Source organism: Metopolophium dirhodum, chromosome 3, assembly GCF_019925205.1.
Source record: "Metopolophium dirhodum isolate CAU chromosome 3, ASM1992520v1, whole genome shotgun sequence".
NCBI classification, from domain to species: Eukaryota; Metazoa; Arthropoda; class Insecta; order Hemiptera; family Aphididae; genus Metopolophium; species Metopolophium dirhodum.
The window spans coordinates 31,354,825-31,378,990 of record NC_083562.1 but is presented as its reverse complement, the minus strand read 5'-3'; the positions used below and the strand labels follow the sequence as shown (position 1 = coordinate 31,378,990).

Sequence of the window (24,166 nt, the reverse complement as noted above, 5' to 3'; positions counted from 1 at the left end):
GAACGATCTTCAGGGAGGCTGAAGGTATGGAATTCAGTTTTGCTGTCAACTAGGACTTTCTGAATTTGTCGGAAGTGGGTGGGGTCGGTAGTTTGGACGGTTATTTGTCCATTGGATGTGGTTTTGGCTGTACTTGCCGATGGAGTGAAGTTCGGAAGTTTGTAAATGGTTGGTGCGATTTTTCGCCAGGACGCAGAGTTTAAGATTAAGGGGGGTGGCCTGATTTGCTTGGGTTTGGCTGATGTCGGGGTTTGTTGTTCGGATGTTTTGGCTGGTGGAGGTTTCATAGTCGGGGCGGAGTGTTGGGCGGATTTGTTTGACTCGGTGTCGGAAGTGGAGCAGTTTGACGACATTGATATTGATGAGTCGGTCGACGGAGTTGGAGAGGGTGGGGAATCCCTCTGTGGACCTTTTAGGAAGGTGGACGGTGGGGATGGCGAGGCACGTGGACGTCCCTTCTTGGAACTCCCGGGTGTTTGCGCGGGGCCCTTCCGCTTGTTAGCTGTCTTGCCCATGGCAAGACCGTAACAAACTCAGGGTTTTAACACTGTAGCTCTGAAAAGAGCGATTTTCTGGTGGTGTGACGGGGGGTTTTAGGGGGGTTTGGTTTGGTCAGGGATGGGATTCTGCGGCAATGAGAGGGCGCGGCCCCTCGACAGATAAACGGTGGGAGGTGGATACCCGTCGCTTTCGCGACGGCTTACCTTGGGCGCTGGTGCCCTGTCGGAGTAGCGGTGAAAACGGCTGTTTTGAGTTGAAGGTTCGTGGTGTGAACCGTGGGCGCTGGAGCCCTGTTGAAGCAGTAAGAACGGCTGTTTTGTGGTTGAAGGTTCGTGGTGTGAACCGTGGGCGCTGTTGCCCTGTTGAAGCGTTGAAAACGGCTGGCTGTAGAGTAGTTGGCAGAGGACGTCTTGCTCGGATGTGAACTGAACGTGAACTGATGATGTGATAATTTGATATTACATCACTGGGTATATATTACCAAATCCAAGCGACATGCCGTTCGTTTATTGGTGTAAAAACCCACAGTGATGACGGTATAAATAGAATCGTCGATTAGTCCATAACAACGGAAAATGGAAATTTCTCCACGAGTACGTTTCACGATTATGCCGAACGAAAACCACAACGTTTGGTAATGAAAATCAACCGAACGGTGTGACGTAGTATCGTAGTGTTGTTATCTCTGTCCAATCACAGAATTGCTATCCACAATTTTACTATATAAACGAAAATTTCAGGAAAATTATACATCAGTCTCATCTAGTATCGAATCTGAACCATACCAAGCACTATAAAAATCATGAGCGGACGCGGCAAAGCAGGAAAATCGAAGGGAGGCAAATCCAAGACCAGGTCGTCCCGCGCCGGACTCCAGTTCCCGGTCGGTCGTATCCATCGTCTGTTGAGAAAAGGAAACTACGCCGAACGTGTCGGAGCCGGAGCACCGGTATACCTGGCCGCCGTCATGGAGTACTTGGCAGCTGAAGTTTTGGAGTTGGCCGGTAACGCGGCCCGTGACAACAAGAAGTCTCGTATCATCCCCAGACATTTGCAATTGGCCATCAGGAACGACGAGGAGTTGAACAAATTGTTGTCCGGAGTGACCATCGCTCAAGGTGGTGTGTTGCCCAACATCCAAGCCGTGCTCTTGCCCAAGAAGACCGAGAAGAAGGCTTAACTTTCGATACCCCTTACCCAACAAACACAGTTAATAAAACGGCCCTTTTCAGGGCCACCAAAATCAAAACAAACGTCGGTCCGAAGTTTTTTCAGCAGATGCACTAGGCAGTGTAGGTAGTACTACACGTGTAGCTGTTGTTGCTTTCAGATTTTTAAGCGAATGCCTTGACATTTTTTAATCGAGACCGGGCGCGATCTTACATTAAATATACTTGGATAACGATTCTCAAGTGACTTCATTCCATTTCCTTCATATTTCGAGGAAGCCGTCACGTCTTGTGGCCTTTAACCTTAAAAATCGGATTACAAAAAAATGATCACATCGAATTATTATAGGTACACTGTCAAAATAAGATGGCTCGTCGTCAAACGAATGTTTCGAATTAGACGCTAATTTTACTCAAATATGGCTACGCTGACCACTGGCGATGGCGGCTTACAAAACAACGTTTTCATATTTTTTAAGTTTTTTACTCTTTTATACGACACGTGGTGTTTTTTAATTTTATATTCCAAAGCAGAATATTTTTCTTAGTATTTCGATACATAGAAGTGGACAAACATTTCGCGGGGTAACCCCGTAACACTCCACTCCGCTCATCAAAACTTTAAATACTTATAACTCATCAACTACTCGTCCCAAATTCGATTTTCATGTATCGAAATACCAAGAAAAATATTCTGCTTTGGAATATAAAATTAAAAAACACTATGTTGTCGTATAAAAAAGTAAAAAACTTAAAAAATTATAAGGATAAAAAATATTTAAAAATATAATTTTTTTAATAAAAACGTTGTTTTATAAGCGACTTGAAACGACGTAAAAAAAAAAAAAAAATTACACTATGAAATATTGATTGTTGTTTGATAAAAGAATCGCCCGGTGTTAACTGTATAAGTAGAACAAAATATTTTGACGGTTTGATTGTGACATTAAAAATAATCTAGTTATGTTGTATAATTTGACAAGACGTCAATCAAATAAACCCGGAAATGAATATAGCACGAGGTAATCAGATGATTAGCAATCAAACAATGAAATACAAAATATATTCTAAAAATATTCTAATATGTATCTGTTTTCGGTTATTTGGGAAATGACGACGCGATAAAGTATCGAGATTAGGACTTAACTGTATTGTAAATACCGTGATGCGGGTATTACCGTCGATAACAAGACATTTGGAAACCTAACCTAACCTAACCTAACCTAACCTATCGGAATTTACAATTGGCCATCAGGAACGACGAGGAGGTGAACAAATTGTTGTCCGGAGGGACCATCGCTCAAGGTGGTGTGTTGCCCAACATCCAAGCAGTGCTCTTGCCCAAGAAGACCGAGAAAAAGGCTTAACTTTGCACCTACCTTACCCATGAGTAGCAAACCTGAAGTATCAAGCGTCTTAATACTTTCAACAACAATCGGAAAATTTGTTTCAATATAAGTCGGACCAGGATGAGTTTTGATTATTTTATGAATAATCAAAATATATTTTTTTTGTATATTCAAAATCAACAAAATGTATCATGAGGCAATTGATTAACCCATGTAGACTAGTATTTTATAGTTACACCTTTACGAGTTTTCATTAAATTTGTATCATATTATTGTAGGCATTAACTATACCGGGTGATTCTTTTGTCAAACAACACTCAATACTTCGTAAAGTGTAAATTTTTTGAAAAAATTTTTTTACATTGTTTCAAGTCGCTCATAAAACAACGTTTTTATTAAAAAAAATATTTTTTTATACTTATAATTTTTTAAGTTTTTTACTTTTATGTATATGACAACATATTATAGTGTTTTTTAATTTTATATTCCAAAGCAGAATATTTTTCTTAGCATTTCGATACATAGAAGTGGATAAACATTTCGCTGGGTGACTCCGTACCACTCCACTCCGCTCATCAAAAACTTTAAACACGTATAACTCATAAACTACTCGCCCCAAATTCGATTTTCGTGTATCGAAATACCAAGAAAAAGATTCCGCTTTGGAATGTAAAAATAAAAGACTAAAAAATTTACACTTTATGAAATATTGATTGTTGTTTGATAAAAGAATCACCCGGTATTAACTGTAAATAGGCAATAATATTTTAAAGCCTAGCAACGACGATTGTTCACTTTTGGTTCGATTGTGACATTACAATTAAAGCTAGTATAATATTATATTGTATAATTTGACGACAAGACGTCAATCGAATAAACCAAGAAATTAATATAGCACGAATTATCGGGGTAATCAGATGATTAGCAATTAAACAATGAAATATATTCTGAAGTATATTATTCTAATATCTGTTTTCGGTTATTTGGGAAATCACGACGCGATAAAGTATCGTGATTAGTACACTTGACTGTATTGTAAATAACGTGACGCGGCTATTACCGTCGATAACAAGAAATTTGGTAAAAACATTCTAAAAATAACCCCTTTGCAATTCCATTATTATGTGTTGTCTGTCGATCCGTGGTTATGAAAATATTAATATTAACACGTGAGCGACTGAGTAAGTTATACCTAACCATATTATACCCGTCTACAATGTCAACATGGGTCTTTCGGAATTTTACTTAATTGAAGCCACATAAACACCGAGAATCCTGGATAATTGTTGTTTAGTCATCGATAATCAGTAATAAAAACGTCAATGTTTACATGGTGAATGGCGTACCTGTTTATCAAACTTCCCCAGAGAGCGTGACACGAACATCTATAAATAAACAGACGATAGTCGGCACCGTCGAATTTACTCGATTCCCAATCTAATAATTCTGGACAGGGTTTTTTTTTATTTATTATTGTCTCATATCAGGTATAATAATTATGTAATAATATAATTATACTGCCGCTAGTGTAATATTAACAATCACTATTCATCCCCATCGCCAGAATACAAGTACGTTTTGGTGGCCCTGAAAAGGGCCTTTTTAAGGTATGGTAACTAATGACGATGATCAAAGTTAAGCACGTTCACCGCGGATGCGACGGGCCAACTGGATGTCCTTTGGCATGATGGTGACACGCTTGGCGTGGATCGCGCAAAGATTGGTGTCTTCGAACAGACCTACCAAGTATGCCTCGCTAGCTTCTTGCAACGCCATGACCGCGGAGCTCTGGAAACGCAGGTCGGTCTTGAAGTCCTGGGCGATCTCGCGCACTAGACGTTGGAACGGCAATTTGCGGATCAAAAGTTCTGTGCTCTTCTGATAACGACGGATTTCACGGAGGGCAACGGTTCCCGGACGGTAACGATGTGGTTTTTTCACTCCTCCGGTGGCGGGTGCGCTCTTACGTGCGGCTTTGGTGGCCAACTGTTTCCTGGGCGCCTTTCCGCCGGTAGATTTACGAGCTGTCTGCTTGGTACGTGCCATTGCGCTGCTGGATTAGATTGTTCTGGGTTGGTGTGCAAAACGTGGATGTCGGACGACTGATGTGGTTCGAACACACTGTCGACCGGTATATATACGTAAATGGGAACGGTATGCGTCGTCCTCATTGGACGATGTTTAACGTTTAGAATTTTAGCGGCGGGGGTGGGGGGATAACCGGTCATGGTTCCGATTGGTGGTTCGGTGTCGTGAGAAACGTTTAAAAGGGACTGCGACCTGAAGAAAAGTATCAGTCAACGTTCAGTTCACATCCGAGCAAGTTGTCCAACACTATTTCCAACATTCAAAATGACAGGACGAGGCAAAGGAGGAAAAGGTCTGGGAAAAGGAGGCGCGAAACGTCATCGTAAAGTGCTCCGTGATAACATCCAGGGAATCACCAAGCCCGCCATCCGTCGGTTGGCTCGCCGAGGCGGTGTTAAACGTATTTCCGGTTTGATCTACGAAGAGACCCGTGGAGTTCTGAAGGTATTCCTGGAAAACGTGATCCGTGACGCAGTCACGTACACCGAGCACGCCAAGAGGAAGACCGTCACCGCCATGGACGTCGTGTACGCTCTCAAACGACAAGGTCGTACTCTGTACGGTTTCGGAGGTTAAATACTTACTGCTGAAGTTTAAAAACATCTTAAAAAGGCCCTTTTCAGGGCCACCATATGATGATGCCATAATATATCTCGCTTATAAAACCTTAGAGTAAAAAAATATTCCGTTCAAGTTGGTTATTCGTTGGCGTAAATGATAATTCCCAATTTGTTTAAGAAAAAAAAACACGCGGAATAACGTTCCGAATATAACAGATTATATTCTATAATATTTTTTTTTTCATGATTATAATTGAAATACTACCGTAAGTCAAAACATAGAAATAACCTTAATCTTGTTATGATATTATTATATTGCGGGACTTTGAATTCAATATTACAAAAAAAGCTTTTTTGCGAATTCCAGTGGTGATTCACTATTTCACTACGTCATTCGTTTCGTGAACCTACCATGAATAAGCTATGAGGTTTTTGTTTAATGATTTATTTTTAGAATGTTTTTTTTTCGAATTTCATTATGTACATTATAATTGTTATATTACAAGAAACATCGGTTCCTATAATGTGATAGATTAACCATGATGACATGGATAATAGTATAGGTGCTATGAACACGATAGATATTCATATTATTAATAGCCGTTGTGCGGGTATTACCGTCGATAACAAACAATTTGGTGAAAACATTCTAAAAATAACTCACCAATGAAAAACCTCAAAGAATGATATTGAGAATACTGGCAAAAAGCCCTGTCCAAACACGTAGAAAATGTAAATTATTGTTGTAGGAACTAAAATTCAGAAAATTTGTTTCTATAGAAATACCGGGACGGGGAATAATAATAATATCTCGACGTAATTAAATGTCATTATAAGTTAAATCATTGATGCAGTTATAAATAAAATTTCATTTGGGAAATTCTTAATTATAATCCATGGTTTTATTTTAACTAATTACAACGAAACTTCGAATTAAAATATTCACTGATGGCATTGCAACCTAACCTAACCTAACCTAACCTATCACTTGTAAGACGGACACAACAAATGCGTGTACGTACAGGCCACGACGTTGCGCAGGTGAACCGTAAACAATTCACGTTCATTATTTATTTTTATTTTTTAACTTTTCGTCTATCCAGATATAACGCGATGAGACTCCTGAACACTTGTTTGCAGTTGTTAATATGACTACTTGTCTTGAGGTCGACCGGCACACATTTTAAGATTATTTATTTATTTTATTTGAATTTAAAATTTTGGAAAATATTAAATATTTAAACAAAATCGACAGGAGTTTAGGAAACGTTAACCTAACCTAACCTAACGTCAGGAGTTTAGGAACGAGAAAATGTGTTGTTATCGATCTCAAGTAAATATTTTAATGTATCCAAATCAGTTTTCAGACGTCTTATCACGCTATCAGGTCCATCGGTAGGTCGGGACAAAAAGTGCATACAAATGAACATAAATTGTTGGTAATCTGCATTGAGTTTCGGCCGAAGTCCTCTCACAATGTGTCATTATAATTATTATTTATTCAACATGATTTCGGTTAAGTACGATGAAGACGAGATTTATTGATAAGGTCTGCCTCGTTAAAATTTCAGGTAGAAACGCCGGTGACGCCGTGCCGTAGCAGAGTCCTAAAACCGTCATATTCGAACAGCCGCTGTTCGTCGGGAAATCGATCGATTGGAAATCTGCAAATTCTATGGTCTCGGGGAACTCGTGGAGAATTAATCCAAAATATTTTTGTAAATTTTCGACTGGTTTCAGTCATACGGCAGACCTTCAAATACGGTTTACGAAAACCCGGTCGGAAGTGTGGAAATAACGACTCGTGGTGGTTTCGTGGTACTGGGTGGCGATGCAATAACCATTGGCGATCGTTTAGAATTTAGTTAGCTTTCCAAAAAGTTCAAAGCCAGATTTTTACCAACATTTCCCGTTGAGATATTGTGAAAAACGATTGTACAACCGTAGCTCGGAGGACGACGCGAATCACACTGGTTTACTAGTTGGCACGGTGCACTGTATATATTTACACATTTTTTTAACACACTTGGTATCGCCGCAGTTAACAGTCGAATTATCCATCGTTTTAAATATATACCTGAACAATTTCATCATCAACATGACAGACACCGTCGCCACAACTCCGGCTCCAGTCGCCGCATCGCCGGCCGCGAAGAAGTCCCCTGCCAAGAAGAAGTTGTCGGCTTCTAAAGTCAAGAAGACCGTTGCGTTGCACCCGACCACCGCCGTGATGGTCACGTCGGCCATCAAGGAGCTCAAGGAGAAGAAAGGTTCGTCGTTACCGGCCATCAAGAAATACTTGGCCGCCAACTACAAAGTCGACCCCGCCAAGCTGGCGCCTTTCATCAGGAAGTTTTTGAAAGCCGCCGTCGCCAACGGTACCGTCGTCCAGACCAAGGGAACCGGCGCTTCGGGACACTTCAAGTTGCCCGTCGCCGAGGTCAAGCCGAAAAAGGCCGTTGTAGCCAAAAAGAAGAAATCCATCGTCAAAAAAGTCAAAGCCGCCGGAACACCGAAGAAGAAGAAGCTCGTAGCCGCCAAGAAACCCGCGGCGGGTGAACCAGCAGCCAAAAAAGCGAAAAAGACCGCTGCGGCGAAGCCCAAGGCGACTACACCAAAGAAGGCCCCAGCCAAAGCGAAAAAGCCGGCCGCCGTCAAACCCAAATCGAAGAAAACTCCGATCAAGAAAACCGCAGCTCCCAAAAAGAAGTAGTGCGGTAGTGTAAAATACTATCAATCTTCCTTCCTTAAAACGGTCCTTTTCAGGACCACCAAATTTTATGACTCGCACTTCTCTCACCAACTATTATATTTTTTCATACATTTTTGTAAGCTCTACGATTGTATGACGCGTGATTTAGAAAAACATATTTTATAAAGTCTGTTCGCGTTTGGTCGTTTCAGACTATGGACGGTTACAATTGTTAAGGAATTCCCAAATTCAATGTTATTTATAGCCGACTAATAATAACATTTAATTACGTCGAGATACTATTGCCCGTATCGGTATTTCTATAGGTTTTTCATTGATGAGTTATTTTTAGAATGTTTTTACCAAATTCCTTGTGACCCGCACACTGGCTATTAACGACATGAATATTATTTATTATCAAATTATAATGTTATATTTATATCACCTGTGACAATCGCCAATTGTGTTGACGTTCTAATAATTCAAATAAACCGAGACGTGAATAGAAAGACAAGTCGTTAAGCGGTAAATAATATAACTAAAACTCGCACATTTCGTTACGTTCGGGTTATTTTCATCAAATATTTCGATACTTTCAAATTTCAGTTCGGAGCGGGACGAAGGCAGCTGTTTCTTCGGCGGCGGACATCTGAACGTCTGTCCTTGATACATATGACACAGCTCTACGTTTCATCGGAAGAGTCGGTGTCTACGCGTAAGTTTGTTTTAATTTTATTTTGGTGCTCAAATTTACCGTTTTAGACTTGAATTGAATTAAATATTTATTGACATGGACAATTTGCTAACTCGGTGACGTATAAACGATTTAAATAATAATAACATTTTAATTACGTCGAGGTATTTCTTTAGGTTTTTCATTGATGAGTTATTTTTTGAACGTTTTTACCAAATTCCTTGTTATCGTCGGTAATAGCTGCACAACGGCTATTAATGATACGAATATACATCGTATTTATAGTATACTATAATATGTCTTGCAAGAAACATCATAGGAACCGATATTTTAGTAAAATCCTTAAATAACCGGACACCATTTTTTTTCGTGAAATTTTTTTACCCGACTATTTGCTGAAAAATGTGGTTGAATCAGCGTTTGACGACACTCAGCTGATGTTTAGAACTTCACGCATTACCTACGTCATGAATTTTAAAATTTCATTCAAGTTTATTATTCAATAACAACCAATTTTTCTTGAGCTCTTATCAGTGTCACCAATGTATATGTCACCACTAAAATATTGCTACATATTTCAATGATACATTTTGTGAAATTGTAAATTTTCAACGTAGTAATTTAGTGTTATTAAGCTACCTATTATCTATAGGTTTTGAGGTTAAGAAAAAAACTAATAAAATTCAAAATTTACTTATACCTCAAATAAATAGCTCAAAAAGAGTTAAAATGTTTTAATAACAATATTGTATGGTTTGTAGAAAGTATAAATAAAAATATAATGTTTTTATCATAAATAAAATAAAATGTCATCTTGCCACCTGGGATATTATAATAATGTTATGATAAAAATAAAAAAACCTTTTTTTTAATTAAATACGGGCAATCACATACGATCGGCAAACATCATTATAATCAGGGGCGGTATGGGCGGCTGGCCAGGTGTGCTAGTGTGCCGTAGCATTATGTGTGGGCCGAGCCACACATTTCAACATTAGATGATATTACTAATAAATTTATTTTTAAATATAGAACAGTTTAAAAACCACTGCTATTGGTTGGTACAATTCTACAATAAGTTAATAGTCGAACCATGAGTTTATATTAATAATAATATGATGAGCATATTAGGTTAGTTATATTAGCAGTGCCACAATTAGCAGGGGTGCTGTGGGTGCAAGGCACCCCCAAAAGGGCCCTATCATCGTATTTAGGGGGCCCTTTTCAGACATAAAAGTATTTAGATTTTAAACTAATATTAATTTTTATTCCAATTTACAACACATGATGAAAATTGAAATTAATAGTATTTTATACTATGAATTTGTAACTATGACTTGTACTTGATATCTTATTTTTTTATCGTTAGTTTCAATTTTGTGTTAAATAATAGTTTTCAACTCCATGCTATTATCAATGATGTTATCCGATAAACAATTGAGAAAAATAATTAAGGCTTAGTGCTATTTTTAGACTAGTGCAGTGTTTGATGACTGATAACTGATAAATTATAATATTTTATTTAGTGAATACATTTTTGTTTTCATTTTTGATTTCACTTATAAACGTAAAATGTCTCTAAATGCTCGTCCTAGTGGTGCACAAAAGAGGAAAGCCAAAAACATTCGACTTGCCGAAACCAATAAATTACGACGTTCGTTGGATAAATTTTGTAAAATTGCAAAAACTACCCATGTCAACACAGGTAAATAAAATTAAAAATATTATTACTTATATTATTTCATAATTTATATTTTTAACTTAAATATATTAATAATTATTATAAATATCATGATAGATAATACCCAAATTGATTTCATAAATTACACTATAAATTATAATATGTGTTGTAACTTGTAGGTACCTACTATTATATTATATATATTATCTAATAAAGCTTTATTCACATTTTGAAATGAACATTTTTAATTTCTATTATAGTAATTATCTGATTACATATTATTTAGGCAATAGACATGCATTTTGCACTGTTATTTTAGCATACCTACACACCTATTTTAAAAATAAATTAATTTTGTATACTATAATATAAAAGTTGTATACTACAACTTTTACTAGTTACTTGTGGGTATTTCAAGACAACTAACAAGTTAAAGTCAAATTAACTTAAATAGTTTCTTACAAACCAGTAGATATACTAACTACTACCTAAGTAATATTATTTACTATGGTTATCTATACTTTGTATTCAATAATGTGATTTTAGAATTAGAACTGTAAAAAATGATAACTATTGACTTAAAATTGTAAATTAAAGAAATCTTCACTTTAAATATTAAGTATCAATTTTTTTTATGAAAATAAGTTCATTTTTAATGTTCAGTATAATATATAATTCAAATAGATAATTGTTTTTAATATTTTTTGGTATTCTTATTAATTTTTGTGATTTTTTTCTTAATATTCATCTATTTCAAATATTTTTATAAATTGAAATATAATTTTCATAGGATATTTTTAATCTATTTTAGAAGAAAATCATAACACTGCATCTACTTCTGTAAAGGAAATACAATTGGCCTTTAACGATGTATTGGAATGTACGGTGGAGAATTATAGTACAAACAATGAATTGGAACTCCAAGAAAATGTGCCTGAAAATATTCTAGTTAATTTGGCCAAAAAACTTCTATTGGTTAGTTAATAGTAAGATAATTATTACAAATAATTCTAATTTTTAAATTTTGTTGGTACTTACTTTTCAAAAAAATTATCAATTGCTTTGTAAGTTTTACCAAAAACATTTATTTTAATTCTTGAAAATATTTAAGAAATTATAACACCAACAATTTTAATTTTTTAGGTGTAAATTTAAATTCTAAGTATCCAACAGACCGAGGAAATTTTCCTGTTGATATTTTAAGCAGTGATGTCAAAAGATTAATTGTTCAGTATGGTCCATGTACAACTCAGATGAAAACACATATGGTTTTAGGCTTATATTTTGAATGGAGGCCTATGCATAAATTATTTGATCTCTTTTTGTAAGTAAAATTATTTAAAATAAAGTGATAAAAATTGTTTAACTTTTTAAAATTTGTACTATGTATAGGCATTATTAGGAAAGCCAAAATAAAAATATTTAGCCCCCTGATGGGAAACCAAGTGTCTTTATTATTTTCGGGGTTTTTTGTTACTAGGGGGTATTAAGACCATCCTAATTGCGATTTTGGTGCTATTCAATTTTGTAAGACAAAAGTTTGAAATAGGGGGCCCCAAAATTTGACTCGCACCTGGGCCCTTTTATCTCTAGTTGCAGCACTGTATATTAGGTATGTCGTATATTGTATTCTAATTCCTTAACCAACAGTTTTAAAAATCAGTTTTATCCAGAAAAATGTTTTAACACTTTATTCAATTTGGTTGGTACATAGATCGCCAGAAAGTTATTGCTAAATAACAATCATTGAACCATTTGCAAATATTTATGAAAATATTGTAGGTTTGTTGAAAAAGAGAACAGAAAACATCGAGGAAAACATTTATAAAAAGCTTGAAGTTTAAATTAAAAGTAATGACTATAATAATGCGAAGATTCTGAAACTGATTAGAACTGATCTGAACTAACCTAACTGAAGATGATTTTGGTTTAATACGAGTATGAATTGTGACTATGAAATAAATGATAAAAACAATATTAAACAAACATCTAAAATATCAGAAGGATTATACATTTATGATTCTTAGAAAATATAACCTATTGGCTATCGTCTATTTATAATTTATAAATAGGCTGTAACAGAAAGACCTGACAAAAAAAATAAAATATTATGCCTTACTTAAACGTACGACAAAAATTGTGAAAATTGTTAACAAATAATTTAAGAAATATACTCGTCTCAAGAAATCCTAAAAATAATATTTATACCATAAAAAATTCTAAAAAATAAATTAGTTGACTGAGATAAATGTTTTTACCTCGGTTTTTACCAACAAAATTGTTCTTTATATATTTAGATATTCTATAGACTACAAGACGAATGAATAAGTGTATTACCCGGTGTATTATATATTTGATACACTAGGTACCCGAAAAATTAGGTATTCATAAAGAAGCCGTTATAAAGGGGTTTGGGCCATTTAGGTTTATAGAATACTAGGCCGTTTACCTGCCAGTCCGCTCCTGATTATAATAAGTATAAATCAAATACAAAAAAATAAAACAAAATATGGCATGTTGCGTGATAAAAACCAAATAAACAAAGTGTTGTGTACAACTTAATATGATGCGATGATAGCACGTGATAATACGGTGATGGTGCTGTTGTCCCGGAGCGATGGTTTAGTTTATACAGCAGCTGCTAACGTTGTTCGGGCAGCATATTACCATTCTGTACATCAAATAAAACCCATACGCAAATATGGCTTTCTCATTGGTTCACCATTTGGTGCGATAAAATATTTAGATTTTTAATGAAATTAGGAAATCATTAAACAATAAGTATGTTGTAGTTGATTAATTTTATAGTACCTAACCTAACCTAACCTACCTATAAATTGTCCTTCAGAAGTAACTTTTTCTAATCTGCTTTTAAATTTTAATACATTTTCATAAGATGAACCACCAAACTTTGTAATGTTATTTACCATTTGTAATTATGCTTTCTATCTTTCAAAATTAAAAATGATTTTTTTCATCCCTATTTTCTTTAACAAATGTATCCACTATTGTTTTATAAGTTTTCATATTTTTTTAACACTAAATGTTTAATTATATTCCATTACTCTATTAGGTTCAATACCTAGGTAACCAAAAATCTAAAAAAAATATATTAACACAGTTATTTTTTACAGTCATTTTAAATTCAAATTTGGACAAAATTCAACAAAATCTCGAAAATTATCAATTATTGTAATTAAAAATTATAAAATCTTCAATTTTTATAACTAAGGATTGAAAAGTTAAAATAATATTCAATTTAAATCAGTTATCCGTGAACTACTTAATTCACAAAAATATCATCCAATATACTTAGTATTATCATAGACTGACTGAATGTCTTAGCTCAGAATCGTTTTTCTTATTCAATGATATTATATCAATGAATTCAAATTTAACTCCATCCATTACAGTGACCCATTTGTAACCTACTGTACAGCGGAGCAATACCCACTTGCCTACCTTTTTAAAAATTCAGTCTAGTAGAGTGTTGACTAAATTAAGTTAACTTAATGTTACTGTCATAGTCAAATACAAATTAAACCAAGTTTTGGATATACCCAAGCATTAATTCTTTCATAGACATAATAATATGATAGTTAACGAATAGTATAATATTTGTTATGACCTGCACGCTCAAACAGTACTATAGTAATTTTACAGTACCTTTTTCTAACATTTCTAATATTTTTAAACATTTAAAAAATATTTTTTTGTTACTTGGGGCAGTACTTTTTAAAGATATTTTCATGTAATATTCGTGTAATATGTATTTAATAATGAAATATATTAATTCTATTATTATATACATTACGGTAATTAATAATGAATTTCAAATATTAATGAGGTCATCAAGAGTATATAAAGTATCAAATATGATACATAACTTTTTTTTATGTTATCAATAAATCATTTTTTACATATCTATTTTTAGCAACTCAGAAAGGTATTTTGTAGAAACCTTCCCAGACAGACTAGTCAAACATTTGCTGTCTGGGTTACTGTTGTTAATATTTAATGTGTGATAATAATTAAATTGGTATGGTGACATGGTGAATTTTCTTCATAGTCCATGTACATACAGTACATTGTGTAATTGAGTGTTCCATAAATTAATTTCAAATTAATCTTTCTATTAATTTTGATGATATGCCTTCCTCTTTTAAAAATAATATTGTAGAAAATGGCTCAATAACTATTGTTTGGTCGAATTTAAATAATATACGCGATATTGGAAAGTGGGTAGACAAATTTTCTACAAAAACGAATACTAGGTGGAATGTACGAACAACAGTTCCTATTCAATGCAAGTTGTTACCTAGTAAATATATTATTATATTTATGAATCAGAAATATAAACTAAATGTTTTGTGATACTACTTTACAGAAAAAATTATGTTTGCCACCATAAAGTTGATAGATGTTAAACAAAAGAGGCTAATTGTCAAGCATCTATTAAAATTTTAGTGAAAATCGGGGTGAAAATAGACACTGTATCTACTAGAAAAAGTGACCCAATTGTGAAGGTGGGTAAAACATTAGTAATTACATTTAAGTTGTAGGCTTGTAAAATGTTGTCTAATGCTTAATTTAAAAATAATAATATAATCAATTAAAAAACATGAAATTAGGTACTATTTATTTATCCTAGTAGTAGGCACATCTAGTGATTTAAGTAGGAAATTCCCAAGGAAAAAGGGTGGATAAGTGGATGTTGCTCTGCTGTATAGTAGGTTACAAGTGGGTCACTGTAATGGATGGTGTTAAATTTGAATTCAATGATATAATATCATTGTATAAGAAAAACGATTCTGAGCGAAAACGGTCAGTCAGCCTATGATTTTACCAAGTATATTTGATGATATTATTGTGAATAAAGTAATTTATATATAACCTATTTACGTGGAGCCTTGTTTTAAATTTTCAATCTTTAGCCATAAAAGTTAAACATTTTATACATTTTTAACTACTAAATAATTAATAAATTATAAATTTGATAAATGTTGTCAACATTTGAACTATAAATGCTTATAAAAAAAATTGTGCCTATGTATTTTTAATATTTTTCAACTGCTATTAGAACGATATATCAGGAGCCTTATATTAAATTTTCACGCTTTTTTACCCAACAAATAAAATTTTATTGATATTTATAGAAAAATAAACTAAAAAAATTGAAAACTGACAATGTCCGTAAACAGCTCAAAAAGAGTCAAAATATTTTATAAATTTTATGGTATATAGAAAATGCTAATATAAACATTCAGTGAAATTTTCAAGTATCTACAGTCATTCGTTTTTTAATTATAATAAAATAAGAAAATTGTTACATGAGTGAATATCAAATGTTTAAAAATATAAATTTCAGACGCTCATAAAAATTTAATTTAAGTTTTTTGTAGATATTTTTTTTTTTTGATAAAGGTAGACAAACTTATGAGTAATCTTATATTACATTTGCATATCTTAGATTTAAAAAGAAAAATTTTTATGAATTCTCAACTCAAAATAATTTGCTAATTTTTGCGATTTTTCCGTATTTTGTCAAAATTTGAACTTTAAATGCTTATAAATAAAAACTGTGACTAAGGATTTTTAATTTTTTTCAACTGCTATTGTAACAATATATTAGGAGCATTAGGTACATTACATTTTCAGGCATTTTTACCTAATACAATTTTATTGATATTTATAGAATTATTAATTATAAATTGAAAACTGACCTCGAAACTGACAATGTTTGTAAACAGCTCAAAAAGAGTCAAATTATTTTCAAAATTGTATGGTGTATAAAAAATGATAATATAAATATTCAGTGAAATTTTCAAGTATCTACAGTCTATTCATTTTTTAATTACAATAAAATAAGATGATCGTTACGAGTAATTGAGTGAATCAAAAAGTATCAAATGTTATAAAAATACAATAAAAATATGAATTTCAAATGCTCATAAAAATTTAATTTGAGTTTCTTGTAGACATTTTTTTTTTTGATAATGGTAGACAAACTTATGAGAAATCTTGTATTACATTTTCAAATCTTAGATTTAAAAGGAAATTTTTTTAAGAATTTCTAACTCAAAATAATTTTAAAATTTTCGTCATTTAAACTTTAACACGTTCACGGCCATGTGTCAACTATAGTTGACATGGGGTTCTCGTCATATAAACCCATGTCAAGTATAGTTGACATGAGGTCCATTAATTTGTATGCAGAATTATTTGACTCTGGTTTATTCTAATAAATATTATGATAATATGGTTTTTTTAAACACTTCTCTACGTAACGTTTGGTGTATTTGGTTTTTAAATCCGACTACTAGATAGCGATATAAGTAATATTCATTGTAGGCATATTTTTTGCAAATACTTTTTTTCTTTTATATAGGTTATACTGTATAATACTTACAGTTTGATTGTTGATAACTTGGTTACGCCATAGTATTCTATGGTTACGCATTATAGATAATACATTGTTATGATAACAAACGATAATTATTATCAAAATATTATTTATTCTTCGCAAGGTGTACACCTTGTTTTTTCGTTTCCTTATTAGATGATTGTGCGTTAGTCAATACTCGATTATAGGTGACCTGTATACCTGGTAGTATACCTGGTATCGTTACGGATTACAGTGCTTACACATAGGAAATATGGATCCTGATGCAATAAATAACCTATTGGATGACAGTTTTGACTCATTTGACAATGAGTATACTGATTATAGTTCAGATGAATATTTACCACCAGGTATGCAAGAATATAATACAAGTAGTGATTCTGATAATATTTCTGAACATAGCATTGGTATTGTAAATAATGAGTGGAGGGACGATAAAAATTCAATACCTCATATTTATGAGTTTACTGGCAATCCAGGTCTTCAGTGTAATTTACTAAATGACGAGCCTTATAATTATTTTAATATATTTTTTGATGATGAGCTTTATAATAATATAGTTACATGGGTAAATATGAGAGCAAATAGTATTATAAGTAACGGTCTAAAACAAAATTCAAACCTAGGAAGATGGAAAGATATTGATGTAGATGAGTTAAAAAAGTTTCTTGGTTTAACAATTATCATGGGATTTTTAAAATTTCCAACACTTCGTTCTTACTGGTCAAAGAATGAAATAGATTATCATCCGATTTTTGGGAATACAATGAGTCGTCACCGATTTGAAAATATTTTACGCTGCTTATGTTTTTACAATCCAAATTCGGTTGATAGATCTGACCGTTTACATAAAATAAATAGCATCACAAAACATATAACAACAAATATTCAACAAAATTATTATCCAAATCAAAACCTTTCGCTTGACGAATCTATGTTATTATGGAGGGGGAGATTGAGTTTCCGCCAGTATATTCCTAGCAAGGCCCACAAATACGGTATTAAATTTTTTGAATTATGTACTAACGACGGGTTCGTATTAGATATGGTAATTTATAAAGGCAAAGGAACAATTGAAAACGACACACCATTTACTTTTGGGATTGTTGATAAATTAATGTCAAACTATTTTGGAAAAGGCCATACTTTATATATGGACAATTATTATAACAGTATACCTTTGACAAAACACTTATTAGACAATAAAACAAATGTCGTGGGTACATTGAGGAAAAACCGGAAAGAAAATCCAAAAGAAATAATGAATGCTAATTTAAAAAAAGGGGAAGCAGCTCACGCAGAGAAAGGAAATATACATGTTTTAAAATGGAGGGACAAACGTGATGTTTTTATGGTTTCAACCAAACATAATTTAAATTTTACTTCTGTGATTGACAAATTTGGAAGGAATAAATTTAAACCAACTATGGTCTTTGATTATAACAATAATATGTCAGGTATAGACAGAGCAGATCAGATGATTAGTTATTACCCAACTCCAAGGAAATGTTTACGGTGGTACATTAAAGTTTTTTTCCACACTATGGACATATGCTTATGGAATGCTAATTATTTGTATAACAAGCAAAAGCCAAGTATGTCACATTTAGATTTTAGAAGAGATGTAGCTAGCACTTTAATTGGCGTTTCGAACACAAAGCGCTCTAGTATTCAAACAGCTCAAACTAAACAAACCCTTCACCTAATTCAGAAAGTTCCTATTAGAAAAAGATGTAGATTATGTCACAGTAAAAAAATAAGGAAAACTACATTATATGTGTGCAATACATGCCTAGATGATCAGGGAAAAACAATTGGTTTATGCGCTGATCCCTGTTTCGCAAGTTATCATTCGTAATTTATTATTTTATTTTTATTATTTTTTTATTATTAAGGGTATGATTTATATTATGTTTTTCTACGTTTTCTACGTTATTTTAATTATTTTTTAAATTTACAAGGTTGTTTTATTGATATTTTACAAGAAGTTATTTATTTCATTTTAGATTTTTTTTATTATTATTTATTCAATTGAAGAGACAATTTTATTTCTAGAAATTTACATTTTTATTACTTGATACGAAAAATAATAAAGGTCATTCATATTTTCTATCATAATTTGATGTGATTTTTTTATTTATTTGATTTAGTATTTATTTACAGTGAAACCTCTAAATACGAGACACGCTGTAACGGAGTAGCCGTCACCACATAAAACCGTCCTTTTCAGGACCACCAATCTGACCACCTACCCTCAGTGTGCCTGCTAAGACATCACTGTGAGACAGTATAAAATCGAACACAACTTATAAAATACCGTGGGAGAGAGATTCCGACTCATCCCTTTATTATTATATAATTATTACTAATATTAAGTTATAAGTCCCGACATTTGTATGTTCAGTCACACCTCTGCAGATCCGATACCTAACCTAACCTAAAAAACGTCCGGTATTTAGAGGTGTCCATCAGAGGAGGTTTCACTGTATTTGCTATAGTTAATATCACGATTGATGCAAACAAACTCGATGTCAACTATAGTTGACATTTGGTTTTTTTAATGTCCATCTGTTTGAAAAAACCCATGTCAACTATAGTTGACATCACTTGAAAAACTTCAAAAAAACTTCAAAATGCATAAATGTGTACCATATTACCACGATGCATACTTAAAAGTCATTTGGTAACTAAAAAATATTTTTTTATTTTGTGGTTTTTTTAACCGACTTTACAAATTATGCCGTGGCCGTGAACGTGTTAAATGCTTATAAAAAAAAATTGTGACTATGGGTTTTTAATTTTTTTCATCTTCCTTTGAAACAATATACTAGGAGCCTTCTATTAAATTTTAAAGCTTTTTTAACCAACAAATAAAATTTTAATGATATTTATGGAAAAAAAACTAAAAAAGTCTGTAAAGAGCTCAAAATAAGTCAAAATATTTGGAAAATGTTATGGTGTATAGAAAGTCCTAATATAAACAGTCAGTCAAAATTGCATGTACCTACGGTCATTTGTTTAAGAGTTGCACCAAAAACCAAAATCAATTTTTTCAAAAACAGATTTTGCATACAAATTACCGTTTTTCTTTGATTTTTCTTTTGTTTTTCACGGTGCTTTTGAAAACTACTGGAAAAATTTTACTTTTGATCCCCTAAAGTACCAACTAGATTCACTTTCCTTACAGAAAAGATACTGTTGAAGAAAATCAAATCACTTTTATTGTCTTAAAAGGTGATGACAGACACAAAAATAAAAAAACACATTATTGTAAAATAATATATAAATATATTAATATGTTATGTAGGTAGGTAGGTAGGTCGTATGTAGGTAGCTAATTATATTTACAAATAAATAATTTAATTATGTTCTTAAAAATGAAAATTTGTTTATATGCATACATAGTAGGTGGTAACATAATGTATAATTACCTAATTTAATAACTAAATGGTAATAAATAATAACTAATAATTGTATAATAAACTAAATTTGATTAAAGATAAATCTCATGAATGCTTATAAGTAATTGATGATTTGATTAAAATAAATAAATTTATACTTTTCTCGATTGAAAATATATAATAATTATAATTCATATTTCATAATTTACCTTATTGTTATTATAATTATTATAATTAATTATCAAATTAATTTGTATTATAATTAGATGTGTATGAAGTATAACCTATTTCCAATTGTTTTTTTTTCAAAAATTTGCTTGTACCTAAATAAAATAACTGACCGTGTTTGGCACCCTGGCCTACTCTTTAAATTAAAATCCTTCTTGCCCGCTCCGTATAACCTACTTATAAAATCTTAGCTAAACCAAAGAACGTTTGTCACAAAAATTAACGGCGCCCTTTCTAACTCTCAAATAGCAACTGGTGTCCCCCAATGCAGCGACATAGCCCCCTTCCTATTCAATTTACCCACGACTTACCTTTAAACGAAAACATTTTACTTTGTACATTTGCGGATGACACTGCTATTCTCACTATCAAAAAAGATCCCATTCAACCCAAAAAATCCAAAACCACAACTAACGAAAAATTCAAAGTCAATCCATCAAAATCCTCTCAAATTATTTCACGCTTTAATCCTCTTTAATCCTTGGAAAGTCCCGCAACCTTTATCGGCGATGAACAAATCCCATCTTCCACCCAAACTAAATATCTGGGTTTAATTTGTGACAAATGTCTTACATGGGGTCCCCACTTAAAAAACAAGAGTGAAGCCTCGAGTAAAGCTTTCAATTCGAGACTTCACCTTCTTAGACCCTTACTCCGCTCAAAGCTCTCATTAAAAACCAAAAGAACAATCTACATGGCTCTTCTAAGACCAATGTGGTACTATGGCATTCAACTTTGGGGTTCTGCCAAACCGTCAAATACCAGAACAATTCAGGCATTCCTGTCTATATGACTACGATTAATATCATGTGCCCCCTGGTATATAACCAATGAATCACTTCATAAAGACATCTGCATTCCAACCTTAAATAATCTTGCTATGATCACCTACAAAAAACCACACAAAACATACAGTACTCACCCAAATCCAATAATCACTCGACTATCATCCAAACAAATCCCAGACAATCCACCCAGGCACCTGAAAAGGAACCTACTCTCTCCTTAAATCGATTTCCACGTGGTGCCACCATTGTGTGACTTCCCCCTCCCACAAATCAACCCACATCCCATTCACGTATTGTACTACTTGTAAATACAGATTGTAAATAAAATTTTTGTTCAATAAAAAAAAAAATATTTATAATAATGGAAATAAAAAAAACTTTTTGTATCAACTAATATTATTTTATCGTTCCAAACGGTGGTATGGACGCGTCGGAAATAGATCAAAAATTGGACGACGCGCGTAAAATTAAGTTTGGTACTCACTCGATTACTTGGCATCGCGAAACCATATCGCGTGGGCGTCCTTTGTCGTGGCACAGGCGGTAACAATTTAATACGGACGGGCCGAAAAAACACTGGCGTGTATGCGCACGGCGGGAATCGGACTGGCGACGGCGAATAACAATAAATAAGTCGCGATAGACATTCCGCGATCGGCGAGTTCGCACTGCATAATACGGACCGGTGAAAAACAACACGTGGACACGTGGGTGACCACGGCTCGGGATCGCACGGTGAAAAATCGGACGGGCGAAGTACACGATGAAATTAGCCGTGGTGTCGGCTCCGACGGCCGGGACTGGAATCGCGAACACAAAGACGTGAGCGCGAGGGCTCGGGTGCACGGAACAAACGAACATGGCGGTAGGTTGATCTCTATTCTCTGGCTTTTAAAAGCGACGGCGCACCGGTTCGCGATCATAGATATTATGATATATAATATAATATGTTCGCGATAGTAAAAGCTTACGGCTTACACGACAAATTCACAAATTGCCAAGACGGCCGAAAAACGACAAAAGTACCTGCATGGTTACATAGCGGGAGGTACCGATATAGCACTGGCCGCTGGAGACTCGACTGCAGGCTGCAGCGAGACCGTCCCCACCCCGGAGGTACAAAAGTCGACTTCGTGGCGCGCTCCAGAATGGCAAACGTTGCGACACGGGACGTGACGGTAACGTCGCGCGAAATTCAAATAATCTATTTGATTTGCATCACCTAATAAAACAATTGTTTCTCTATAGCAGGGATGGGCAACTGACAGCCCGCATACCATTTTCCACAGGGCCGTACTACATTTCAAATTAGTTTAAAAAAATATAAAATGTTAGGATTTTTCTGTATTTTATTTTAATGATATAAAACATCTAATGGCGTGGTACGGGAGTGAGGCCGACTGTGGCGTGGCGACGCCTAACTCATGACTCGTCGTCTCAATCTGCAAATCTGCCTCAGCTCGGCCATCTCCTCTCTCCCCGAGCATACGCTCACCACTATACTTGCTCTGCCAGTGGCGGGAATTCGGGATTTTCCCGGTAGGCCCTATCTTGTGTTGATGTATGGGGGCCCTAGGACCATTTATCTAGTACTAAACCTTGTGTGATGAAGATTGAAAATAGTTTTAATAAAGATGTAAATTGACTAATTTAATATTTTTAAACACCCTACAAGAAAAATCCCATAATCATTTATCTATAAACAATATTTATTTTTGTTCCCTGTGTCGGCCGTATCATTGGAAGTATTGAGATTTATTTTTAGATTAGAGTTATAGAAAACCGTATTTAATATCGGTAGATTATAGCTGTACTATATAATGTACCAATGCGGTGGCTATACGCTTTAATAAATTTTAAGATTTAAAATTTTTTTTTAAAAATTTACAGTTTTTTTTAATGTGTGGTTTTAAACGCTGATTTTGAAACTGTTTGAATTTTTTTGCGGAAACCATTATTTTGGAAGTTATAGTCATCCAAAGTTTGCGATTTTACGTTTATATACGCATGTGCGTAACACTACTTTAATATTGCGCGGAGGAACTTGTGTTTGGTGTTTATTCGAATTTTTTGTCCGAGCACATCAGAATTATGTGCTTTTTAACAACTTTGTTTAATTACGAGGCCTCCCTAAGGGGGTTTTACACAGCAAATCGGGGGATATTTTCGATTTTTTTGTCCGAGCTATATTCAATTCTAAGTATTTTTTTTTAAAAAAAATGGGCGGTTTACGAAAAAAAAGTAGTTTTTTAAGTTCTTCATCAATAACTTTAAAACGAATTTTGTCCGAGCTTTATGGCAGATACCTACAGGTGCCCAAATTAAAAATTCTGCCAAAACAAACACACAAGTGTAAACGGATCTACAGTACCCTCCCCTACAGTACCACGGGCTAATGACCTAGTAAATTAAGCCTTAACCCTAGATCTAATAAAAAAAAAAAAATAATAATAATAGTATATTATATGGTATGGTATGTTATTGTTATCGACGTTCGAAGACATAGAATAAATACATACACTAAAAGTAAACAAAAAATAAAAACCAATTTCATTATACCATTAGATTCTTGAGACAGTACCTGATCGCCTATAATATATTTGAAAACGTTA

The 24,166-nt window shown here is 33.6% G+C and overlaps 5 protein-coding genes across 5 annotated transcripts in view; 3 read left to right on the top strand and 2 right to left on the bottom strand.

Annotated features, from left to right (window-relative positions):
* LOC132941504 (uncharacterized) overlaps positions 1–22,528 on the bottom strand; it is a 68,290-nt gene extending 45,762 nt beyond the window's left edge. The window contains exon 1 of the mRNA XM_061009593.1: positions 22,039–22,528. Coding sequence (XP_060865576.1) covers positions 22,039–22,053 — 15 coding nt within the window. The 5' untranslated portion in view covers positions 22,054–22,528. The remainder of the gene's footprint in view (positions 1–22,038) is intronic.
* Positions 1,208–1,745, top strand: LOC132941158 (histone H2A-like). Its single transcript, XM_061009095.1, has one exon. The coding sequence runs from the start codon at positions 1,304–1,306 to the stop codon at positions 1,679–1,681; it is 378 nt and encodes a 125-aa protein (XP_060865078.1). The 5' UTR covers positions 1,208–1,303; the 3' UTR covers positions 1,682–1,745.
* LOC132941141 (histone H3) lies at positions 4,477–5,104 on the bottom strand. Its single transcript, XM_061009069.1, has one exon. It carries the CDS (start codon positions 5,063–5,065, stop codon positions 4,655–4,657), a length of 411 nt encoding a protein of 136 aa, XP_060865052.1. The 5' UTR covers positions 5,066–5,104; the 3' UTR covers positions 4,477–4,654.
* On the top strand, positions 5,244–5,725 carry LOC132941688 (histone H4). The gene has a single exon (XM_061009837.1). It carries the CDS (start codon positions 5,372–5,374, stop codon positions 5,681–5,683), a length of 312 nt encoding a protein of 103 aa, XP_060865820.1. The 5' UTR covers positions 5,244–5,371; the 3' UTR covers positions 5,684–5,725.
* LOC132941351 (histone H1A, sperm-like) lies at positions 7,709–8,395 on the top strand. The gene has a single exon (XM_061009367.1). The coding sequence runs from the start codon at positions 7,766–7,768 to the stop codon at positions 8,378–8,380; it is 615 nt and encodes a 204-aa protein (XP_060865350.1). The 5' UTR covers positions 7,709–7,765; the 3' UTR covers positions 8,381–8,395.
* Positions 22,529–24,166: the final 1,638 nt, after the last annotated feature.